Source organism: Drosophila biarmipes, chromosome 2L, assembly GCF_025231255.1.
Source record: "Drosophila biarmipes strain raj3 chromosome 2L, RU_DBia_V1.1, whole genome shotgun sequence".
NCBI classification, from domain to species: Eukaryota; Metazoa; Arthropoda; class Insecta; order Diptera; family Drosophilidae; genus Drosophila; species Drosophila biarmipes.
This window is the reverse complement of record NC_066612.1, coordinates 3,127,313-3,148,794: the sequence shown is the minus strand read 5'-3', so window position 1 is coordinate 3,148,794 and position 21,482 is coordinate 3,127,313. Positions and strand designations below refer to the sequence as shown.

Here is a 21,482-nt window from a genome sequence, read left to right as displayed (position 1 = left end):
GCGGCGAAATCCCCTAAATTTGGCGGCATTTTTCGGACGGCCAGGGCTGCACAAAAGCCAGCACTGGAAGTGTGGCGTGAGCGAGGTTGTCAGATGTTCCGAGAACATAAATAAATTAGTGTAAGTAATTATAGATTACCATCAAAATGCCTCTTCAGGGGCTTACAATTATTTTTATTTTCTTTTTAAGTACTTGTAAGCTTATTTATGTGTATTACCTCTCAGTTTTTGGTGTTTGTTTTCCAATTATTTAAAATAATTAACAGTGTTAATCTGGCGGATTGGAATCGTTTTCCATTGGAAAACAAAATCAAATTGGATGGCGCACTTATCGATAGCGGCAGTGCTGCCACCTTTCAGAATATATCGATGGCAATATAAGGGAATAGATTTTTGTTCCATCTCTATATCTGTTCTGAAATTTGCAATGTGAGTACATAACAAGGTTTTTTCTTTTTAACACAATTTCCAAAGGGTTTTCCGACCTAAAGAAAGGCAATTAATCCTTGTAATAAGTGACATTAACTATTACACTAGTTGCTAGCAGGAGTTTATCCTTTTTAAGTGTTTTCTGGCAACTGCCTCTGCAGACCTTACGTAACTGCCCAGCAATATTTGTGATTTTTGTGATTCACTTTTCCTTACAGCGACATGGCCAACACTCCCGCCACCTCCAGCGCCGGACCCGTGCTCCGTGGCCTGCACAACGCCACCATCAAGAGGAACCTGGCCATTTCCCTGGGCCTGACTGCCCTGGTTACCGTCGCCTACAAGATTCTGGTCAACGATCCCAAGAAGGCCGCCTACGCCGACTTCTACTCGTAAATATTGGTTATATTCACCTTTTGCGATTCCCAGCTGATCTGATCATACCTTGACTTTGCAGGAAGTACGATGCCAACAAGTCCTTCGAGCGCATGAAGGCCGCCGGTCGTTTCCAGTCCTGCTAGGCTATGTAATCCCAATCACATGTAGTCTAAGTCAAAAGATGTTGTAGAGCAAGTGTTAAGCCTCTGTATTGAAAACAAATAGATTTCAGTCTACGTATGTGCGCGAAGGCGTTTTAATTTGGATCTGAGGTATATTGTTTGCAGGAGATAAAGTATATGAAGTATATAACTCTTCCTGATGAGCATCACATCGATTTAGCCATGGCCGTCTGTCCGTGTAAACGCTTTGATCTCTGAAACTAGAGCTAGAGAATTGAAAGATATGTTGAAAAAACTATATTTTCAAGTTTAAATCGTTTCGAATCTCAATTAGAGCTTAGGAAGCCCCGTGCAGGTGGTAAAGAAGCTTTAGCAAAGACTTCCAGAATCCTTGAGGGGGAACACCATCCACCGTAACATCACGAGATTCTTCCCCCTTATAACTGCTCAAAGGATCCTGGGGCCGTTGTTTTAAACCGGGTGACAATGTCAAGGAAAGAAACTAGGTCGGCGACATTTCTGTATCTAGTGTCTTCATCAACTGCGGAATATCCATACACCTGAAGTAAGCCATCGGCACCTTGGGCATTTACTCCTAAAAGAAGGCATCCTGAGAGGACCACCAAGCAACTAAAAAAAGGAAGGTCCTTTTAAGGTCCTTTTAGAGGGAATACTGATAGTTACCCAAGGAATATCGTAGGATTCATATTGTGGTTTAAGCCGTTGCTTTCGAAACTGATAAATTGGTTCAGTGATTGATCTCTATTTATACGGGATCTGAAATTGGTCGACTAAGGCCTTTTTATTTAAATCCAATAGTAAACGTTTGTAAAATGTAAATTAAGCAAATTAATATTGTTCAAAGAATTGTTTTGCATTTGAGTTAAATATGCAATGATTGCAGCTAGCTTGTGATAAGCCTTCTAATATACTGTTTCTCATTTTTCGAAGAAAATAATAATTCAATGGAATTCTAACCATATTTGTACGAGCTTTCTTGGTTTTTTCGAGCTCATGGTTCCATTTTAATAATTAAACCAATTCTGAACGATTATTTTTCCGTCAATCCATTGACTGTCAATCTATTGAACTTATAGAAACATAAATATTTGGGATTTACATTCCCTAGAAGCATATTTAAGAGCCCAAGTAAAGCAAGTCCCTAATAAAATTACTATTAAATTCTTTATTATTTAGCCGTATTTACAAACTTATCGAAGTAATGCACAAGACAAACACAGAAAACCATAAAGCCGCACACCAAATGTGGGGCGAAAACATCTAAAACCTAATGGCGAAGTCCTTGTAGTCCAGTCGGCTGAGGTTTCCCACGTTCCGCACCTCGCACCGATCGATTTGGCAGCCGGGGGAGCCTTCGCTGGACAGCCAGGTGATCCTGGGGGAGGGGAAAATATCATAAATATTACTATGGAGGGTGAAGTCTCCTAAGGATCACTCACATCTTGTCCACCTCTTCCTTGGGACCCTGCATCTTGCCCACGATGGTGCCCTGTTTGCTGTTCTTCACCCAGCCAGTGATTCCCGCCTTGGTGCAGCGATCGCGGGTGTCTTTCGTGAGATTCAGGCCTGCCGGTTGACAAGTCAGAGATACATATTCTATATTGTCTAGCGGGTGTGGAATGGTGCGTGAAACAAAGCCAAGGACAGGTGGGCGCCCCACAGTAACCAGCTACTGAGGGTTTATTTTTAGCCGTCCACCCGAAAGGGGCTTCTGGTTCCCAGACCTCTAGTCCTGAACCTCACCTTGCACATGGCCATAGACCTCGAAGTCCAGCGTCACCAACAGTCGGATATCCGGAATGCCCATTGCGATCGACTTCGAACTTTGCCCAATGCGAACTTTTGGTTATGTAAATTCAGCAGCCGAGAGCTCCGTGAAATAGATCGATTTTATCACCTTTTTCCGTACTTAAAAATGGGTAAATATTTTTTTGAAACTCTTTTAGAACTGGAATTCCTGTGCTGGCAATTTAGAATTTTATATATTTTATTCAGAGCGCTTTTTCCGCCGCAATCGCTGCTCAGATTTTCAGCAAACCGTCGCAAATTTAAAACTAAAATGCCAAGCAGCATATCAATTGCTTTCTATTTTGCGTTTTCGATCTGTATTTGCGTATTTATTTTAGCCGCCCGTTGCAATCTGCCTCTTGCTAAATGTTCTTGTTGTTATTTTACTTAGAAAAGAAAATACGAACGAGATAGGAATCTTTCGGGACGGTCACAGCCAGCTGGGTCTGGTGGTCAATATCTGGTTTTCGGGTGCGCTACAAGGGGCTTTTGCAGATATATCGTTTGGGGAGACCACTAAAAATAATAATAGATTATTAAATAAACTAAAAAATACAAAATGATATACTATATAAATATTTGTAGTGTCTATAACATCAGTTTCATAAAATTAAACCATAGAATGATGACAAAATAAGGAACGAAATCCCCTGCAAATGCCCATTATATCTGTAGATAGCATCAAAATCGTACGACTTTCTTGTTTATTGCTCAATTTAGCAACACAATTTTGAATTTTCCTCGCCTCAAGAACTGTATTGACCCAAAACAATGCAGAGATTTTCGTTTTCGGGACCACTTCGATTTCGCTTTCTATATAATGCACCTTTAAGAAATGCGGGGAATGACAAGTTCATAGCAGGCGCACTAGATGGGCCGTGAGACTTTTATAAGACCAGACGACAAGGGTATTTTAGTTGCATTTTCCTCGATGAAAGGGAAATTTCTACGCATGCAATATGAATAGGTGATATCTCCTTGACCAAGATAGACAAAGCGGAAACTGAGAACTCAAAAATAACAAAATAATATAGTCAATTGGAATCGGAATCTAAAATTACAAATTAAATCCCATCATTCATTTCCTGCGAAATCTGAGTAACATTAGTCTGATGATTAGAAGCGCTTATCACGGGCTAACTGCAAGCATTCCAAGATTATAGCGAATTCTAAAAAATTCAGGGAATGCTGAATTCACGTTTTAGGAACGTTTACTAATGCATTTTTAAAGCCTTTACTGACAAATTTCTGAAACCGTATAAATAGAGATCGTCTACAAAGCCAACAATCAGTTTCGAAATCAAGAGCTTAAACCACAGCATGAATCCTGCAATTTTCCTTGGGTAAGTCCTATTAATTCTTTTCTAAAAAATGACTTTAGTTTTACTATCTCTTCTTAGTTGCCTGGTGGTCCTCTCAGGATGTCTCCTTGGAGGAGTAAGGGCCCAAAGCGACGATGAGTTCACCACCGAAAAACAACGCCTAGTTCAGGTGTATGGTGATTCTTCGGTTGATGAGGCTACTAGATACAGAAATGTCGCCGATCTAGTTACTTTCCTTGACAAGTACTCGACTCGCCTGGCATTGTCCCCCGACTTGCAACAACGTTCCCAGGATCTCCTGAGGAGGTACAAGGAGGAAGAATCCCGGGCAGTTACTGTGGATGGTGTTCCCGCTCAGGGAGGATTCTGGGTGCCACTGCTGAAGCTGCTCATTGTGCAGCTGGGCGTCGAACTGGCCTCTGAAGGATTCAAGCGAGCCACAGCTTCCTAAGCCTTAATTGGTAAATGATGTAACACATCTGAAAATATATATTTCGTGCTTATATAACACAGATTGTTTATTTTATTTACCTAATATTACATGGTTTACATGCTTTGGGATTCTATCGATTTTGTAATTCTGTATAAAAATGAGTAAGCATATTTATTGTTATTTAATAAAGTCGACAGATAATCGTACTTTAAAAACCTCATGGAAGCTAATCATAGGCTTATGATTCATAAATACTTAAGGAAACTTTGAATTGCGGGAATAAACAGAAAGTCACAGATTAATTCACATAATAATAATCCGGTATAAATAAAGTTCAATCGCTGCATCAGTTTCAGTATCGACATTGGCAGCTTAAAGTAAACATGAATTTTGCGCTTTTAATAAGGTATGTGTTTCTGTTTTCCCCCCACAAAATGTAATTCATTTAATATTTTCAGTAGTTGCCTAGTAGTCATCTTAGTATGCCTTCATCAGACAGGCAGCGCTAAGCCAGAGCTGAGGGAAGACTATGGCTCTGAAGATTTATTTGCCCCTGATGAAGTGTCTTCCCATGAGAATACCTTTAATCCCAGGATACTCTCACCCACATTGGTTGGCTGGTAAACCACAACCAAGTAAAGTCAGAGTCTGGAAATGGTTCGCCCATTTTATTAATAAGTAATACAAATTATAATATATTTTGTTAAATAAGATTTACATTTTCAAACAAGCTGTTTTGTTTTTTATTTTCTCGTTTTGTGTGGTCGAGAAATTTAATAATTTTTTCTTATTCCTTAGCTGTAGACTTTACTCATAAAAGGTAAAAGGAAATTTTGCATTAACAGGGTTCCTTCAGGTCCTGATCGTGATCTCCGTCCTTTTGGTCTTCGTGTTAAAAATTACTCTCGACCTATATAAAAGAGAGGTAATAACTTTAGGTTGGGATATCTGAAACCTAAAACCCTTCCTCAATATCTACGCGGTTATCTCAGGTCATTATCCCACTGAAAACATTTTACCATTCCTCAAATACCATTAACTAGACCATATACTTTGAGTAATATTTTAATTATTCATTCATGAACTCAAGATCCCAAGAGTTCTGGAGAAAATGTTCTATTAAAAATTTGTAAATTGTATAAAACCGAGTTTTCTTTATACATGAAGACGAAAAAAATGTAATATTTGTTGTCGTCATAGTTATTTCGAAGCAGATATGATTTCGCGTGAAGTATTTTTATGTGGAAAATTGGAAAAGGGCTTATCATGAACTTGTTGCAATCATAGCAAAATTTATTCAATTGCAAAACAGTTCTTGGAATAGAAATAATAAGCTGAATTCGTATTTTACAAAAATAAATTCAATAATAATGCTTTATCAGACCAATTTTAGAACCCGTATAAAAAGAGATCGATCCCTGAACCAACAATCAGTTTGAAAAGCAACAGCTTGAGCCACAACATGAATCCTACAATTTTCTTTGGGTAAGTTTCGATAGTTCCTTTCAAAAAAGTACCTTACTTGTAATCCCTCTTCTTAGTTGCCTGGTCGTCCTGTCAGGATGCCTCCTTGGAGGAGTAAATGCCCAAAGCGATGATGAGTTCACCACCGAAAAACAACGCCTACTTCAGGTTTATGGTGATTCTTCGGTTGATGAGGCTACTAGATACAGAAATGTCGGTGATCTAGTTACTTTCCTTGACAAGTACTCCACTCGCCTATCGTTGTCACCCGGCCTACAACAACGTGCCCAGGATCTCCTAAGGAGGTATAAGGAGGAAGAGTCTCGTGATCTTACGGTGGACGGAGTTCCCGCTCAAGGAGGGTTTTGGAAGTCCTTGCTGAAGCTTCTGATCGTGCAGGTGGGCGTGGAAATCGCCTCAGAGGGGTTCAAACGTGCTACAAAATCCTAAATCTCTACTGAGATAGGGTTTAATTCTTCGTAAAATATCTATTGAAGTTCATTAAATAGCCAAAACTTTGAAAATAAAGACAATTGGATTACAATCAACCTATAAAATACTTTTTTTTTACCCTTAACTTCTCTATCAATTAGGGAAAGTAAATAAAATAAATATCTAAATTAAAAATGTAAAAAATGTAAATGTTCTATATTTTCTAGTTAGGTAACCATTAAAAATCAAAAACCTTTTTTCAATATTTTTCCCACCCATTATGCTGACAATATAAAATTATCTTTTTGAGTTTGGTTATATATAGTATTTACAAATTTATTTATTTCTTTATTGCGATGTATGAAAATACTAATGTACAATGCTCAGCTCGTAGTTGCAACCCCGCAGCACCAAAACATATTTTGTATCAACTTCCGATGGATTACTGGTGACTGGCACTGCGAGGAAGGTTAACACTTAGCTAATGTGAGAGGGTGAAGGTGCCTTCGTCACCAGGTTAAAAATGCAAGTATGCTTATGGTCTATAAAGGTCGATTCTTAAATTTCTGTACAGTTCGCAATTGGGGTTTGGATTGGGACTATATCTATGGGTTTGTGATAGACATCTGACTCTTAAGTAAGCTCGTAGGATTAAGCTTAGGCGATTAAAACTAGTTTAAACATCTAGACATAGAAACGGTGTTAACGATGGGCCGGGAATCCTTGGATACCTAGACGATCTGCACGGCGGAATGGGGTGTCTTCTCGATGAGACTGCTCTGGGCCTCCTTGTCCTTCTCGGCATTCCGACCTAGAGAAGCGTGCTCCGGCTTCAGATAGTAGTGCGGTGGCGGAGGCTGTGAGGGCTGCGTTGTGGCTGGGTGGCCACATTTCTTCCGGCGCTCGCGGAGGAAGTGCAGCCGCACATAGTTGATGGGTATATCCACGCTGTCGGCTCCCACGCCCTCGGCATCGATGAAAACCCCGCGCACCAGGATCGAATTGGAGCACTTGAGGGCAGCGAGGAGCAGGAATGGAACGAGATGCGTCAGCCAGAAGCTGAGCAACTTGTTATCTGGGGAAGAAAAGCATACATTTTAAATTGTATATAAGAAAAACAAATAAATATAGGAACCTTCCTACCATACATAGCACTAGGCTTTGAAAAACCCTTAGGTGCCTAAAAGTATGCAACAAATATTGGACACTCATTTTTCTAAATCGAACTTCTAGTGGTAGGTTTATTGTTGCATACTTTTGGACACCTTAAATTACAGTTTCTTTTTTAAAAGTGCTTTAAAAAACCTAGTGATTTGTGTGGCACTCCTGCCAGTTGATTTTCTCACCTGGATAAAGATACACATCCAGCAGATTCCAAATGCCACGCCAGGCATTCACAGCCCCAAAGAAAGTCATCAGATAGTAGATGTCGCATATGATCAGCTTCAGTAGTCCACTGATCCTACGACAGACGTACCGCATCAGTGGGTGGATGAGGAAGGTCACGAACACCGTCAGATAACCAATGAGCTATGGGAAAAGAAGGGATTTTAATACCCTATAAATGAAGGAGCTTATTGGAACACTCACTAGGGATCCCCAGGCTGACTTGGCCCTGTCTGCCGGAAACAGCAGCAGGTCAAAGATTCCCCAGACTCCGCGCCAGGCGATGACCACCAGAGTGCCAATCACAAAGACCGAGAAGAGGGTGTCCAGCACATACAGGCCAGGTTGATGAAAGCCCTGGGAAAATTAAATAAGTTTTAAGTGATGCCAGGAAAATGTAATACCTATCAATAACATTACATGGTAGATAAGCCATTCTTACATCAAACAAAATGTAATAAAATCTATACAATATAGCTTTAAAAATATATTATTTAAATATATAGACACCTTCCGAATGATTGAAGTTGAAAACTGAATTACCCTATTAGAAAAATATTAAAAAAAATTAATACTTAATAAAAAAATATATAAAAATGCTTTAAGAAAGTACAACTATAATTTTTTGAAAATCTATCATTTTTCTTTAATTTTTTATAGACCATTTATAATTTTTTTATAATAGGAAAATTAAAAAAAATGTACTACAATTTTTCAGTTTTCAACTGAATTACTTTAAAGTTGCAATACATTTACATAATGGGAAAAATCAGTGGCTAGACTTACGGGTATTTTGAACATGGTGTCCACCTCGAAGTAGTCGCTCTTGTGGTCCATGGTCACGGTGTAGGGGGCCGCTCCGAGGTTCCTCAGCGTCCTGGTGGCCGCCAGGAAGACGAGTGCGATGGCCGTGACCACGGAGACGATGATCAGGGAGTCCACGCTGGTCAGCCAGTCGCAGAGCAGCCAGGCGCCCCGCCACATGTTCACGCAGACGATGCCGAAGACGGCGGTGTAGAGCCTGGAGACGGCATAGTAGGTGAGTCGCCTCCGGTCCGGGTGGATGTGCTCCTTGAAGAAGTTCTGGGTGACGGTGAAGAAGAAGTGGCCCAGTCCGCCGATCAGGAAGCTGGCCATGGCCGACAGCGGCAGGCTGCCGGGGAACAGGTAGACGAACATCAGCTCCCAGGTGCCGCGCCAGTAGGCGATCACACAGGGCGCCACCACCAGGCAGGAGAGCAGCATGTCCAGCATCTCGAGCAGCAGTTCATGCAGGTCCCTCCGAGGGGTTTCCGCCTCCAGACGCTTCTCGCAGGCATGTGTGGCAGGCAGGTGGATGGTGGGGTGCGGATGCGGGTGTGGATGGAGGTGCTGCAGGAGCTGCTGGTCCGCTGCCGAGACCGATCCATGGCAATGAGATTTCTGCGGCCTGGGGCCCACACCTCCCGCACTGCCCTTGTCCGTGGGCAGCATCTCTGGGATGGCCTTTTCTCAGGGCTCTTTTCGCTTTGTGGTTTCAGGAATCTCCCCTGGTTAATTCCCGCCAATTATGGGCAATTATCACTCCGGATATTTCGGATGGGGACCTCTGCTCGTCGGCGGCTCGGATGTTTTTAAACTGGTCAGGTAGCCAAATGCATCTCCACAACCATCACCGCTGCATCGGCGCTGCGGTGATAATAATCTGGCGCTGATAATTAAGCCGTCTATCTGCGAACCCCTCTCGATCTCTCCAAAGTCTGGCCGCTGTTGCATAATCCGCTCTAGCACTCGCAGTCGCAGTCGCCTCCACTGTCACATCCACGCCGAGGTTGCCATTTGCCGTCTGAAATCGGGGGGAATATAATAGAGGGGAAAATAATTAATCCCGGCTCCTTATCACTTTTCCGCTGACTTCAATGCCGGTTATCAATCTCTGCTCGGCGCAAGACACATAAAGAGTCCTAATAAGTATTTTATAGTTTGCGCTATAAGAGCCAACAGCTGCCGTGATTGCGGGCTTATCAAAATCCAACTGTTTCCAGTATTCACCGACATTTTAAGGCGGGCCTAAGGCCCTGTACTAGTGTGGCAAGTGTTAATATTAAGGCAGGTTTACTGTAGGATTAACGTGATAACCCCCTGGTAGTAGGAAGTTTTGCGATTCATCTTTTTTCCTGATAATGGGATTGAGCTTGGGAAAATAAAGTGAATAAAAGCATCTCAATGGGTCACAAAGACTTATGTGTTATCCAAATATTAACCGTTTCTGTTAATGTTTGTCTTGCAAATAATATTTTATCTACATTTAAAGTTAAAAATAGTGAATTCTACATAGTAAGCATAAGAAATTTAAAAAACAAATTTTTTTTCTTTTACTTAGAAGATATTTCTTCAAAACGATAGCTTTAGACACTAAGTCACAACCTAACATGCAATAAACATATTAAAGTATATCATAATCGTAAGCTATATCATTATATGGTTGCCTAGACCTAAGAAAAGTTTCCCCTGTGACTCATTATAATACATTTTAGAACAGCACATTACGTTTAATCCTAGATAGCGATCAAGGGAATCCTTTATAGCCGCTCCACATGCCCTATATAGGGGGCATAAAGTGAGCCCCCACAACCACAAGATATGGAAAGCCAGCACACTTGTTTGTTTGCCCATGTCAGATGTGCCAGATTTTATGGAGATCACCTGAGAGAGCCGGGCTCTTTTACTGATATCTCAACGTCAACGTGACAATTGTGCGTTGAGTGGCCTCTCCACGCGGCACTTGAGGCGTCGTCGTCCCCCTCGGACTTATCTCAAGTGACTTAATAGATCCAATTTAGGGGCTTTGATTAATACCAAAATGCCAGCGAAACAAAAAGCGAAAGTGATGCGCTACACACGACAGGGCATCGAAAGTGCCACGGAAAGTCGTGAACTCGTGCCACTTGAACTTGTCACTTGAAAAGGCCAGGTCAGGGGCAATCAGAAAGGGATTCCTCATGTGATGCAATGTGTGGCTAGGTGGGCGTTGGGCTATTTACTTAGGGGCTTAGGATAGCACTTAAGTGAGTTCTACATATCCAAAGAAAGCTAAATTTACCCTTTAAAAGTACTTAAAAAAGCATATCTTTTGAATTCATCAATTGTTTTAAAGGTCGGTACTTTATAAACAATACCTTCTACCTAATGTATTAAAACTTATGACTTCTATTATCATAAGTATATTTTAATGATCTGTTGAAATACAAATCAATGTTATTTAAAAAAGCATTTTAAAGAAAATTTCACTAATATATTTACAAATTATTTATAATCAAATTTTTAAGGCAGCCTCCAGAAGTATACCCTCTACATATGCGACGTGAGTGTGGTGCTTCTCTGTGCTTTTTTCTAAAATTAAATGCTGTATAATGAATTCTGCGCCGATTCCATTTATAGTCTTTTACGTCTCCGACAATTAGTGACTAATTAGTGGAAGCCCGGCTCTGCGGCCCCTTGGAATTAGTGCAGGATGTTTGTGATTTTCTGCTTTTCTGTGCTCGTTGCGCCGTCTGCGGCGGCAACGCGGCGTATGCGCGATAATTAAACACACGACTTGCATTTGGGGCCCCTGGCGAAGGTCCCAGAGCGGGAATCCCATGGGTTCCCCTGAGGCTGCCACTGGATACACTGCTGTTTGGGTCAAGCGCATTCGCATTTAAATCTGCTGGCTAAATGGACGACCCACCGAGCGGCTCATTGCGCCCAGCAAGACTTCCTCGTTTCGGGGAATGGATTGAGGGACAGATGGTTCTAAATTGAGGTCGGGGCTGGGGGATCGGGAACCGGGGGCTTAGAGCATTGGGTTTTCAAGTTCAAACTCCCCAAGTGGGCCAAGTGACGTTCCAATGCGATGCAAATGCACATTGTACTCCAATTATGTCGGCTAATTGACAAAGAACGGGTGACAATTCAAATGCCAAATTGGACGCTGCGACTGGTTCTCAATTTTCGCAAGGCTCTTGATAAGACCCGGCCCCCGAGTTACGACCTGCCTGCCAGCTAATTAGGTTTGCCAACACAAACGAGCTGCAAATATTATCCGTACTATATCTGTTTATGTGCTGAGATAAGGCCCAGGCCCCGCCAAACACTAAAATCCTAACGCCTAGTTTTATTTGTATATTGTTAAATGTTTATGATTATAATTTGCCTTTGACTGATTCGCTTCGAGGTGCGTAATGGCCAGAGTACATCTCCATACAGCTCACCTTTGTTCAATATTTGCTCGCTTTATTATCAGATCCTAAGTGCTCTTTTTACTGGCATTCTCAGGTTGAATAATCGCAGCTGAGCGATCTAATTTATGGGTTTGAGGGGCACACAATCACCTGGAGGATGGGCAAACATTACCTCTATTGATCTTCTGGCACCTTTATCGCACTACTTTAAGTGCCAATAGGGGGATTTACTTCTACTTGAAATCTTGTATCTGTGAGATATTTTTGATCTTTAAGTGCTATTATTCATAAAACCTTTATATCTCACATTAAAAATATTATCTTTTCTTTTTATGGAAAATTATATCATGGCTTGATAAAGTTATCAATTAAAAAAGTTATAAAAATAAAACTACACTGCGTATGAGTAATGTTTTGATACGAATTGTCAGTTATTTTTTTTAAATGGTTTTACTAAGACATTTCGAGCAACACTCTTTACATTAATTTTTACTACAATTTATTAATAGAGCCACATAAACAAAGTAAATACATTTTACAAATCAGAATTATTAGAACTCAAATAAAGTTGTTTAATTGTAACCTTATCTGTTATCGATTTATAAATGCGGCAAACTAAACTAATAAACATCATTCATTTAAATGTCAGTTCTAAAACTGGTACACCTTTAGTTTAAGTTGTAACGCTTTGCTTTGAAATACCTGAATATTTCGAAATTGCTTCGATTAGATAGGAAAATCCAATCGAGCGGACTCACTTTGTAATCGTTATCCCTTATCAGTTATCGATTAACGAGTATTACAAAATTATACATTTCGAGGGAGCGGAAAATGCGTGCAGAGCGATAAACAAATAACAGACGCGACCACTCACACACGCACACGCTCGGAAAAAAGCACACTCACACACTGACAGCAACGATGGACTGTAATAAATTTATGCAAAAACAAAAACATGGGATTACCGTTTAAAATTAGCAGAGCTTGCTGTTGCTGATTTTATTTTATTTTACTCTTTTTTTGCTGCGGGGTGCGTGAGCCGCGAGTGCGACAGAGAGCGCTGCAGCAGGGGCTTTATTTTGTTTTACTGTTACAACAAAACACACGCATGCGACCGGAAATGATCGGGTTTTATCGACTTGCTTCGATTACTTTTGGATTGCGACTTCGATTCGTTTTCGATTTCGTTCGATTCACGGCGAAAGCGACCGTGTCGGACCGTTAGACGTGGGCCTTAGATGTTTGATGCTCGAATGCGCGTACGCGACTTCTGGCGCTACTATATATATGGGTAAACCCGTAGAAATTGGCTAAGCTCGCCTCACACACACCAGCGCCCAGAGAGACACCCACAAACACTGGCGCAGTTTGCAATCTAGTTTATTTGTACGGCTGTTTGAACTCGGCGGTCTGATCGTTCTGATCGCTCGTCAGTCGCCGGTGACCGCAGCTGCTGAACTGGACAACTGTGGTTTCGGGGGATCCAAAACTGCGTCTGATTTGGGTCTCCGTCGCGGACTGAGTGCCCCAAAAGCCCCGGCTGAAGAATCGCCGCAGCTTTGGATCTGCTCCCGGTTTAAATCCCCCCTTATCGAGTCGAAATCCGAGCTTGAGCACATCGACCGATTGCAAATTCGGTTTTTGGCACCCTTAGTTTTAAACTTTTTCCATGGAAATTTAAATCGATTTTGGAATTTTCCTATTAGTTGGAAAACTTTTACAAGATTTTCTTCTATTTATATTTGTGTTTGGAAATATTTTGAAAATGTCAACAGCGAGCTTTCTTTTCTCGATAAGCTTTCTTTACAGAATGTGGATTGTGATCAGATCTAGCAAATACAGTAGATCCCATATAATGATAGATAGTACAAAATAGATACAAATGTATCTGTTGGATACTTTGTTTTCATTCTCCTGTAACTCATATATAATTCGCATTTATGTTTTGTAATACTGGCTCGTGTTCGCTTAGTATCAGGTTTTTTTTGTTTAATTATGAATCAAATAAAGAATGATACGTGTATTAAAAAACTATTACAGAGCTATCAGCAGTCTTTGAATTGCAATTCATTACAGGTGCCGGTAATACGTCAGAAATTAGCATGGAATTAACTTAGATAATGAAGTGTGAGAATTGGTTTACATAGTTGAAATACTTGGTGAAAATAATTTGCGCATTAATATCGGAAATATCTCATGAAAATGCCCCAAAGGTAGGATTTTTATTGGTTTTGATAATTACCAGACGTCGCGCAACACAAATTTTGAAATAATTCGCAATTAATAAGCTCATAAAAAACGATGCAAGTGCATCGAGTGCAAATCTATAAATATGCAATTACGCCTGGGAACTGGAAAACTGATTAGCACAGTTATACCTACTTTCCCTTCGAATCGGATTGGTATAATTTATGCGTGAATAATTCTAGATAACAAAACTAAACATTGCGATTGAGGAATGGAATAAATTCAATTAAGCTACTGTTGTGACAGGTGAAGATTTATATTGCATTCGAATTGATATTCCCATAATTTCCGCGCATAAAGTAAAGTAATGCAACCCATGACTGGGATTTGTGATTAGATTACCGATTTAAAATCGTCATCTTTAAGAGTTCTTGCCTCATAAACCAGTGATAGCGGTCGTGATTTTCTTTGTCTCGATCTGAACACTCGTTATAAAAATTAAATGATAATGGGTAATTTAATGGCACTCGTGCTTTCCATTAGCCCATTGGCGAAAATCCTAGGGTTTATTTATGGGCTAGCCTTGATACCGGGAGTTTCGGTTTTTTTGCCCAAAAACTCAAGTACTCGTCTGGGTCCTATCTCTGGTCCTATGTTTTCGTCTTTATCAACCAAAAAGTTTGGAGGAAGCCATAAAACATATACTTCTGAAGGGCTTGGGAAATTTGGAATTATTATCACTCATTTAGCTTTCCTTCACGAAACAATAACTAATTTTCGGGTTGATATAGATTAGTTGAGATTATAGTTTTTAAGAATATTTTTACTGTTTAAAAAATTGTTTCTAATTGTTAGTTTTCCTAGCATTACACAATTGATTCATGTAGATCAATGCAACAAAAACTAACATTGTAAAAAATCAAGTTATTACTTAATTTCGGTTTAATCTTACCAATTTGCAGATAACCCCTATCAAATTTTCCAAAATATTGAGAAACTACTGGAGCTCGCTGATACGCTGAAAGCCGGTCAAAACATTACTAACCTAAGACAAAATAAACTAGATTTAATTAAAGATCCGATTCGCAGAAATATTTCAATGCCAAACTGCGCCGTGTTTTTCGGTCAGACCTATGCAAATCATACCGAAAATCACCGAGTCACCGATGCTACACAGTTTCTTTTTTGTTTCAGCTGGATTATTTATTAATTTTATTAATTAGCCCAGCTCTAGAAAATATTTACATACGTCTCCTCCGATGCGAGCGCTCGATGATCACAAACTGAAGCGTTGCCAAATATTTGGACCGTTCAAACGCCCAAATTGGAGGCGATTCGTTATCGCCACCGGAGTGATAAGAGAGGAAGGTATAAATACGAGTCCATTCCACTCCCTTAAGCTGCTTGACTGGCCTATTTCGCCTCGGTGGCGATTATAATTTAATGTAAATGTCGTCCCAACTGGATTGCGTGTATTTTTCCGCAATTCTCGGCGGGTATGCTACGATTCCCGTTCTGAGCCATAATGTCAGATGACTAAAGCCGCTGCTATCACAGCGCTGCGAAAACACAGACATAAAGGTCCAATCAGTTGCCGGGTCGTAAAGATCGAGCGGCGCTATCGGGGTTTCGATGCTGAAGACCCGAAGGGGTTCGTGTTCGCGCGGTTAAAATCGCTTGCAAAACGCTCGGTTTTTGCTTGTTCATGAACTCCGAAATGTATCCCATACGAAGTCAGTAGTATATTTCGAAATCAAGAACATTAGGTGTTAAATGTTAGCCTCTTTTATTTTTATAAAATTTATATAGTTACTATTTTTACAATGTGGAAAAGATAGGGTTCTACTCATGAATTTACCACAGAAAGTATATAACTGGGTAGGATTCGTTGAAACTATTTTTTTAGTTGCCATTAACTAATAAATATAACTTGTTGTAGACTTTTTATTTATATTATTATTTTGTATAAGTAAAAAAAAGTAAATTAATCATTCAAATGGTGTTAAAAGCCCCTGTATGCTGAAGATGATAAGGTACTTTTGTTCCCATTAAAGTCGAACAGTCTGATTAAAGGTTATTGTGCTTGAAAAATCTGTTGTTGCTCAAAAGTTCAACAAATATAGACAGAATAAATATTTGGGATCATTTCAATCATTCGTTAATATTAAGAGCAAATATGGTTACCCTGAAAATATAAATTACGGCTTTTAAAAATATTTTGTAAGTACTTACCTTAAAAAAATGTTAAAACTGTGCAATAAGATATAATTAAAATAATACCTCTCGAAAGAAAGTGAAAATATTTCGAAGATATTAGTAAATCATTTACAGTAGATTAATATTAATAAAATGTCTAAGAATATACCACAAATTTATTTGACCGACATAAGTGTGCTATACATTTTGTATATTTTTGGCAGCCATTTTATTTCACAAGCCTCAGAGTATGCAACAGAAAACCTTCACATTTGATATAGGAAATTCCGAATACCATCTAAAAATAACAAAACAAAAGTCTATGTATAAAAGCTAGATTTAATGTTATATTAAAAATATTACAATTATTACACAACTAAGCGCTAAAGGCCTTCAGTTCTGAGGGCTGCTTCTGCTTAAAAGCCTCCATCAGCTTGAATTTCTGGATCTTGCCGGAGGTGGTCTTGGGGAATGCGTCCACAGGGATCACATATTTGGGCACCTTAAAGTGGGCCAGCTTGCCCTTGCTGTACTCCTTCAAGGTCGCCGCGGTGAAGGAGGCGGGTTCAACGCCCTCCTCAAGGCGAACGAAGGCGCAGACCTCCTCGCCCAGTCGCTCATCGGGCACTCCAATTACCTATAGAGTAGTAATATATTATATTAAGTAAATATAAATATAAATTAAGTAAATATAAATAAAAACATTCTTTAACTTCCACTCACATGAGCTTCGATGACCTGGGGGTGGGCATTTAAGAAGTCTTCAATCTCTTTGGGGAAGATGTTCTCGCCGCCCCGAATGAGCATCTCCTTGAGGCGACCCACGATCCTTCCGTAGCCATTGGACTCCAGGATGAACTGGTCTCCGGTCCGCAGCCACCTGTCCTGACCGATGGTCTCCTTCGTTTTCTCCTCGTCACCGTGGTAGCCCAACATGGTGATGTACCCGCGGACACACAATTCCCCGGGCTGTCCAAAGGGCACACATCTGCCCTCCTCATCCACCACCTTGGCCTCCACGTGATCCGTGAGATGACCCACCGAATTTAGGACTACATCGCTGCTATCACCGGGCAAGGATTGGAAGATCACAGCTGTGCTCTCCGTCAAACCATAAACACTGTGCACCGTCTCCACCTTAAGGATCTCCCTTATATCCTTGATGAGCTGCGGCGACACAATGGCCCCGCCAGTAATGGCCTTCTTAACCCTGCCCAGCGGCACCTGCAGTTTCTTCTGGGTGTTGACCAGATCCACATACATGGTGGGCGTGCCATGGATCACCGAGCACTTCTCACTGGAGATAGCTTGCAGCGAGTCCTTGGGACTGAAGCCTGGAGAGGGCAGGACCATGGTGGCTCCTTTGGTCAGACCAGCCATGATGGTGATGACCACTCCGAAGGCATGGAACATGGGCACCTGCACACAGATCCTCTCACCCTCCAGTTGATTGCGATTGCCCACGTGGATGCCATTGTTCACGAAGTTGTGATGCGATAGCACAGCCGCCTTGGGATTGCCGGTGGTGCCAGAGGTGAACTGAATATTACAGGCGGACTCTGGCAGGATGTCCTTCTGGATTTTGGCCACCTCTTCGCGCTCCGACTTGTTGGCCAGGTCCAGGAAGTCATCGAAGCGCAGGGCACCCTTCAGACCGTCGTAGCTGTCGATGATCACGGACTGCAGATGGGGGAACTTATCACTCCGGATCTTGCCAGGCTCCGAATCTGCGATTTCCGGACAGATATCCCTGAGTATCTCGTAGTAATTCTGTCGCTTGAAGGACTCCGGTGCAATGATGGCCTTCACATTGACCTTGTTCAGGCAGTAGGCCACCTCGGGGCCCTGGAAGGCGGGATTGAGACCCACCGAGGTGAGGCCCGCTCTAGCTGCTCCCATCATGCTCAGGTACCAGTGCATGTAGTTCGGCGACCAGAGTCCAACTGCATCGCCCGGCTTCAGGCCCAACTTCCGGAATCCCGCCGCCAAGGCATCCGCTTCCTGGAGCAATCCCTTGAAGGTGTACCTCTTGCCCTCGTGACAGGAGACGATGGCCTCCACATCGCCATGATTCGCCGCCGTCAGCTCCAACTGCTGGCCAATGGTGCGGTAGACCAGGGGATCCTTGCCCACCTTGTGCTTGTGGCTAATCAGGATGGGCAGCGAGGTGGAGATGCTATAACAGATATAAGATATATAAGCAATAACTAAATTAATCAAATATCATCTATCTTATCTTATCGTATGGTAAATATATATAGGTATATGTTGTATTTTATTAAAAAATTTTAAAGGACTCCTAAGTTAGGATTCCTAACATATATATTTATTATTAAAAGTAATGATTAAGGTGCATCATGCATTACACTTTCTTGCATTCATTTATCATATATATCAATCTTAAATTTAAGAAACTACTTTGATAAATTGCCTTTAAAAAAGATTTAGGATTTAAATTTTAACTATATTTTTCCAGTTTTTAACAACAGTTGACATTTCAAAAATGCGATTTCACCATAAGCGGACTGCGCTTTTGCTGAGCGGGTTCAAAATTTTGGTAAGTGCTGAAGCTTTGTAGAGAGAAAAAGCTTTATAGTGTGTTTGCCCACACTTCTTAACTAAACATATATATTATCACTTGATAATACTGCTGCTTCCCCATTGTAAGCGGGATTAAATAGCTCCCCAAGTGTCAAAAGGGAGCCTGCCAAGGGGCATTGTAATCAGTGCGTAGAATTACTGGAAATGTATCTTAGCTCACCATTGTATCTTAGCTCACTTACAATATTACAAAGACTAGTTGTAATTGTAAACACTGTTTATCTGTTTTGACGCTTTTGTTGATAGATCTTATACCTCAGCACTTGACTTTTGTGGCCGCAATAAATTATCAACCCAGTGGAAATTTCTGTTCGCGATTTGCTTATCTTTCGAAATTCATCTAAATTAACACTCAATAATTAAAACATACCGGTGGCCATCTATATTTGGACAGCACTTCGCAGGCACGCCCACTTTAGGATTCAGGAATCAGTTAAGCAGATACTTAGGGTAATTAAAGGTTGATTGGGGTAACTCTTAATGGCAACTGTACCACTTTACCGGAATCAAAAATATTACGCAACGTGGCACGACCCTCTTCTGAAGATTAAGGGAGATTACCATAGCAGACCCTAACCACATATATGGTGGAATATCCCATACCCTTATTTTTTTAGTAGTAGATATAACCACAAGTAACCTTGATCACTCCATAAGGGGGATAAGGAAGAATACTATGGCACATGGCGTTGAAAACTGCGCAATTAAGTGGTGGAAAGCTACCAGACTGGTTCTTCTCTGTTGGTAATAGATAAAACCACAAATGACCTTGAGCCTCTCTATAAGGATTACTATCCTGGAGGGTCCTACCCACCTGCGCATCGAGCTAAGCACACATCGCTGCCTCAGTATATATCTGGAGATGGTCTGCAGTTTCCTGTTCATCTTGTCGATTATCACAGTGTTTTGCTTTAAAGATTAGATGTTTAAGTATTATAGTTTCATAATATGCACAGGTTCACTTTTTATCTTTGATGATTATTTGTTTTTCTTAGGTTATCATGGGAATATTAGACACGTCCGCAGGCCGTCAGGTTCTAAAACAAACTGAGTGTAGGTTCTCACATCGCATAGGTTCTGCCAGTTCCGCTGCCTCTGCCGGCGCTTTCTGGGTTTTTCTAAACTTTATTATATTTGTTTTCTTTATAGAGAATGCCAATGCCGGCGTTTGTTTTGCTTTCTGTGTTAACGCTTTTATTTTGCTTGGTGTTTTTATTTGCTCTTGGCAGCACGTGCAATATAGCTATCAGTGTGTTTGTAGTTATTTATATTGGTTTTGCTTAACCAGTAGCTTTTAATGTACAGAGTCGTGGAAAAGAGGAATGAAATATATTTTTTAAAAGATTTTTATCTAATATTTTACTTCATATGCATGGAAAAATATTTTAAGATATATTTTTTTATATTCTTGATTCTTACAATATATTACTTAAAATTTATATTTCTCCTAAAATATTTTATAAAATTTAAAATATATTTCCTTTCCTATTTAAAAGCTTTTTTTAATTGTTTACATTACCCCCTGAAATCTAAATATCTACGTCTTTGACGTAATGTTCGTTTTATTGTGGCGTGACCCACAGCTTTTTGATCTGTTTAAAATGTTCTCTCTTTAAACTATTTGCTCATTTCTTGATGTTTGAACTTGAAATTCAGGTACGAGCGGAAATAAAAATATTTACTCTTAATATTCTCTTAATATCTCTTTCCATATTATTTGGTCTGAAGGTTAAAAATAAATTTTTGCTGGCATGACTTTTAATTTTTTATCAGATTGTAAACAAGAATACAGGCAGCTGTAGAGCCCCACAAATTTAAACTTTATTGATAAGAAATTAAAAACTATTAGATTAGATAGGCTTAAATGGTTGGTTTTAAAAGCATGAACCAAGGCATCCCTGATAAGTAAGCAGACATAATAATAGTTTGGGCTTTATGTTTTCACTTGTCCTTATCGCTATAAGTATTTGTATTCTAATCACACCCCCAAAATCGCACATGAGTATTATTAAGTTGGCCTCGCTGTCTAATCAGCAAACATATTTCCTATTTGCCTTTTGAACTATAAAAAAGTAATAGAAATTATTTATAAAATATGTTTCATTTTATTTTTTCAGGACGAGAAATACGTAATTTGTATCATTGTTATAGGCGGTAGCAGCTATTTTATTTTCTTCTAGCTTTCACTGTATGAGCCTTAGAATGCACTCAAGGTCCTCAAGGTCAAATCTTAAAAATATGATTGACTTGACTTTTTTTACATTCTATACTCTAAAAAATAAAATTCTAAGTAAAAACTCGAAAACCGAGCAACAATTGCAAAAATAATTGCTTTCCTAACCACTTGGGATTTCCATGGCCAGTCAGCCAGGATGTTCCAATCTCAATGGCCGCTGTTGGCCATTAGGCTTTCCCAGCGACGTTTAACGACGGTGGAAATCCCAACGAAACCCGAGATTTTGGCGCCAAAAAAGGCGGTTCTACCGGGGATTCAACAATTGTAAACAAACGCTTGCGCGGA

At 40.3% G+C, this 21,482-nt stretch overlaps 6 protein-coding genes across 8 annotated transcripts; 3 read left to right on the top strand and 3 right to left on the bottom strand.

The window, feature by feature from the left end:
• The first annotated feature begins 316 nt into the window (after positions 1 to 316).
• Positions 317 to 1,051, top strand: LOC108029080 (cytochrome c oxidase subunit 6C-1). Its single transcript, XM_017101165.2, has 3 exons — positions 317 to 429; positions 648 to 821; positions 887 to 1,051. The coding sequence occupies exons 1-3, from the start codon at positions 320 to 322 to the stop codon at positions 948 to 950; spliced, it is 348 nt and encodes a 115-aa protein (XP_016956654.1). The 5' UTR covers positions 317 to 319; the 3' UTR covers positions 951 to 1,051.
• A 6-nt stretch (positions 1,052 to 1,057) lies between these two features.
• Positions 1,058 to 6,514, top strand: LOC108029049 (protein Turandot M-like). The gene is made up of 3 exons (XM_017101112.3): positions 1,058 to 1,079; positions 5,876 to 5,978; positions 6,035 to 6,514. Exons 2-3 carry the CDS (start codon positions 5,956 to 5,958, stop codon positions 6,405 to 6,407), a joined length of 396 nt encoding a protein of 131 aa, XP_016956601.1. The 5' UTR covers positions 1,058 to 1,079; positions 5,876 to 5,955; the 3' UTR covers positions 6,408 to 6,514.
• LOC108028988 (acylphosphatase-2) lies at positions 2,096 to 3,019 on the bottom strand. The gene is made up of 3 exons (XM_017101030.3): positions 2,694 to 3,019; positions 2,390 to 2,516; positions 2,096 to 2,325 (listed from the first exon to the last, which is right to left on the bottom strand). Exons 1-3 carry the CDS (start codon positions 2,755 to 2,757, stop codon positions 2,211 to 2,213), a joined length of 306 nt encoding a protein of 101 aa, XP_016956519.1. The 5' UTR covers positions 2,758 to 3,019; the 3' UTR covers positions 2,096 to 2,210.
• Positions 4,000 to 4,572, top strand: LOC108028987 (protein Turandot M). Its single transcript, XM_017101028.3, has 2 exons — positions 4,000 to 4,081; positions 4,139 to 4,572. The coding sequence occupies exons 1-2, from the start codon at positions 4,059 to 4,061 to the stop codon at positions 4,509 to 4,511; spliced, it is 396 nt and encodes a 131-aa protein (XP_016956517.1). The 5' UTR covers positions 4,000 to 4,058; the 3' UTR covers positions 4,512 to 4,572.
• Positions 6,515 to 6,699: 185 nt separating the features above from the next.
• On the bottom strand, positions 6,700 to 15,614 carry LOC108029219 (uncharacterized). 3 transcript variants are annotated; one of them, XM_017101411.3, is made up of 5 exons: positions 15,414 to 15,614; positions 8,562 to 9,600; positions 7,980 to 8,132; positions 7,736 to 7,919; positions 6,700 to 7,464 (listed from the first exon to the last, which is right to left on the bottom strand). In XM_017101411.3, the coding sequence occupies exons 2-5, from the start codon at positions 9,246 to 9,248 to the stop codon at positions 7,121 to 7,123; spliced, it is 1,368 nt and encodes a 455-aa protein (XP_016956900.1). In that variant the 5' UTR covers positions 9,249 to 9,600; positions 15,414 to 15,614; the 3' UTR covers positions 6,700 to 7,120. The 3 variants fall into 3 exon arrangements, with proteins under 3 accessions (XP_016956900.1, XP_016956898.1, XP_016956901.1); XM_017101409.3 differs by lacking the exon at positions 15,414 to 15,614 and adding an exon at positions 12,943 to 13,567; XM_017101412.3 differs by lacking the exon at positions 15,414 to 15,614 and adding an exon at positions 12,736 to 12,876.
• Positions 15,615 to 16,679: 1,065 nt separating this feature from the next.
• LOC108029237 (medium-chain acyl-CoA ligase ACSF2, mitochondrial) lies at positions 16,680 to 20,003 on the bottom strand. The gene is made up of 4 exons (XM_050885188.1): positions 19,924 to 20,003; positions 19,776 to 19,870; positions 17,084 to 18,536; positions 16,680 to 16,997 (listed from the first exon to the last, which is right to left on the bottom strand). Exons 2-4 carry the CDS (start codon positions 19,844 to 19,846, stop codon positions 16,737 to 16,739), a joined length of 1,785 nt encoding a protein of 594 aa, XP_050741145.1. The 5' UTR covers positions 19,847 to 19,870; positions 19,924 to 20,003; the 3' UTR covers positions 16,680 to 16,736.
• Positions 20,004 to 21,482: the final 1,479 nt, after the last annotated feature.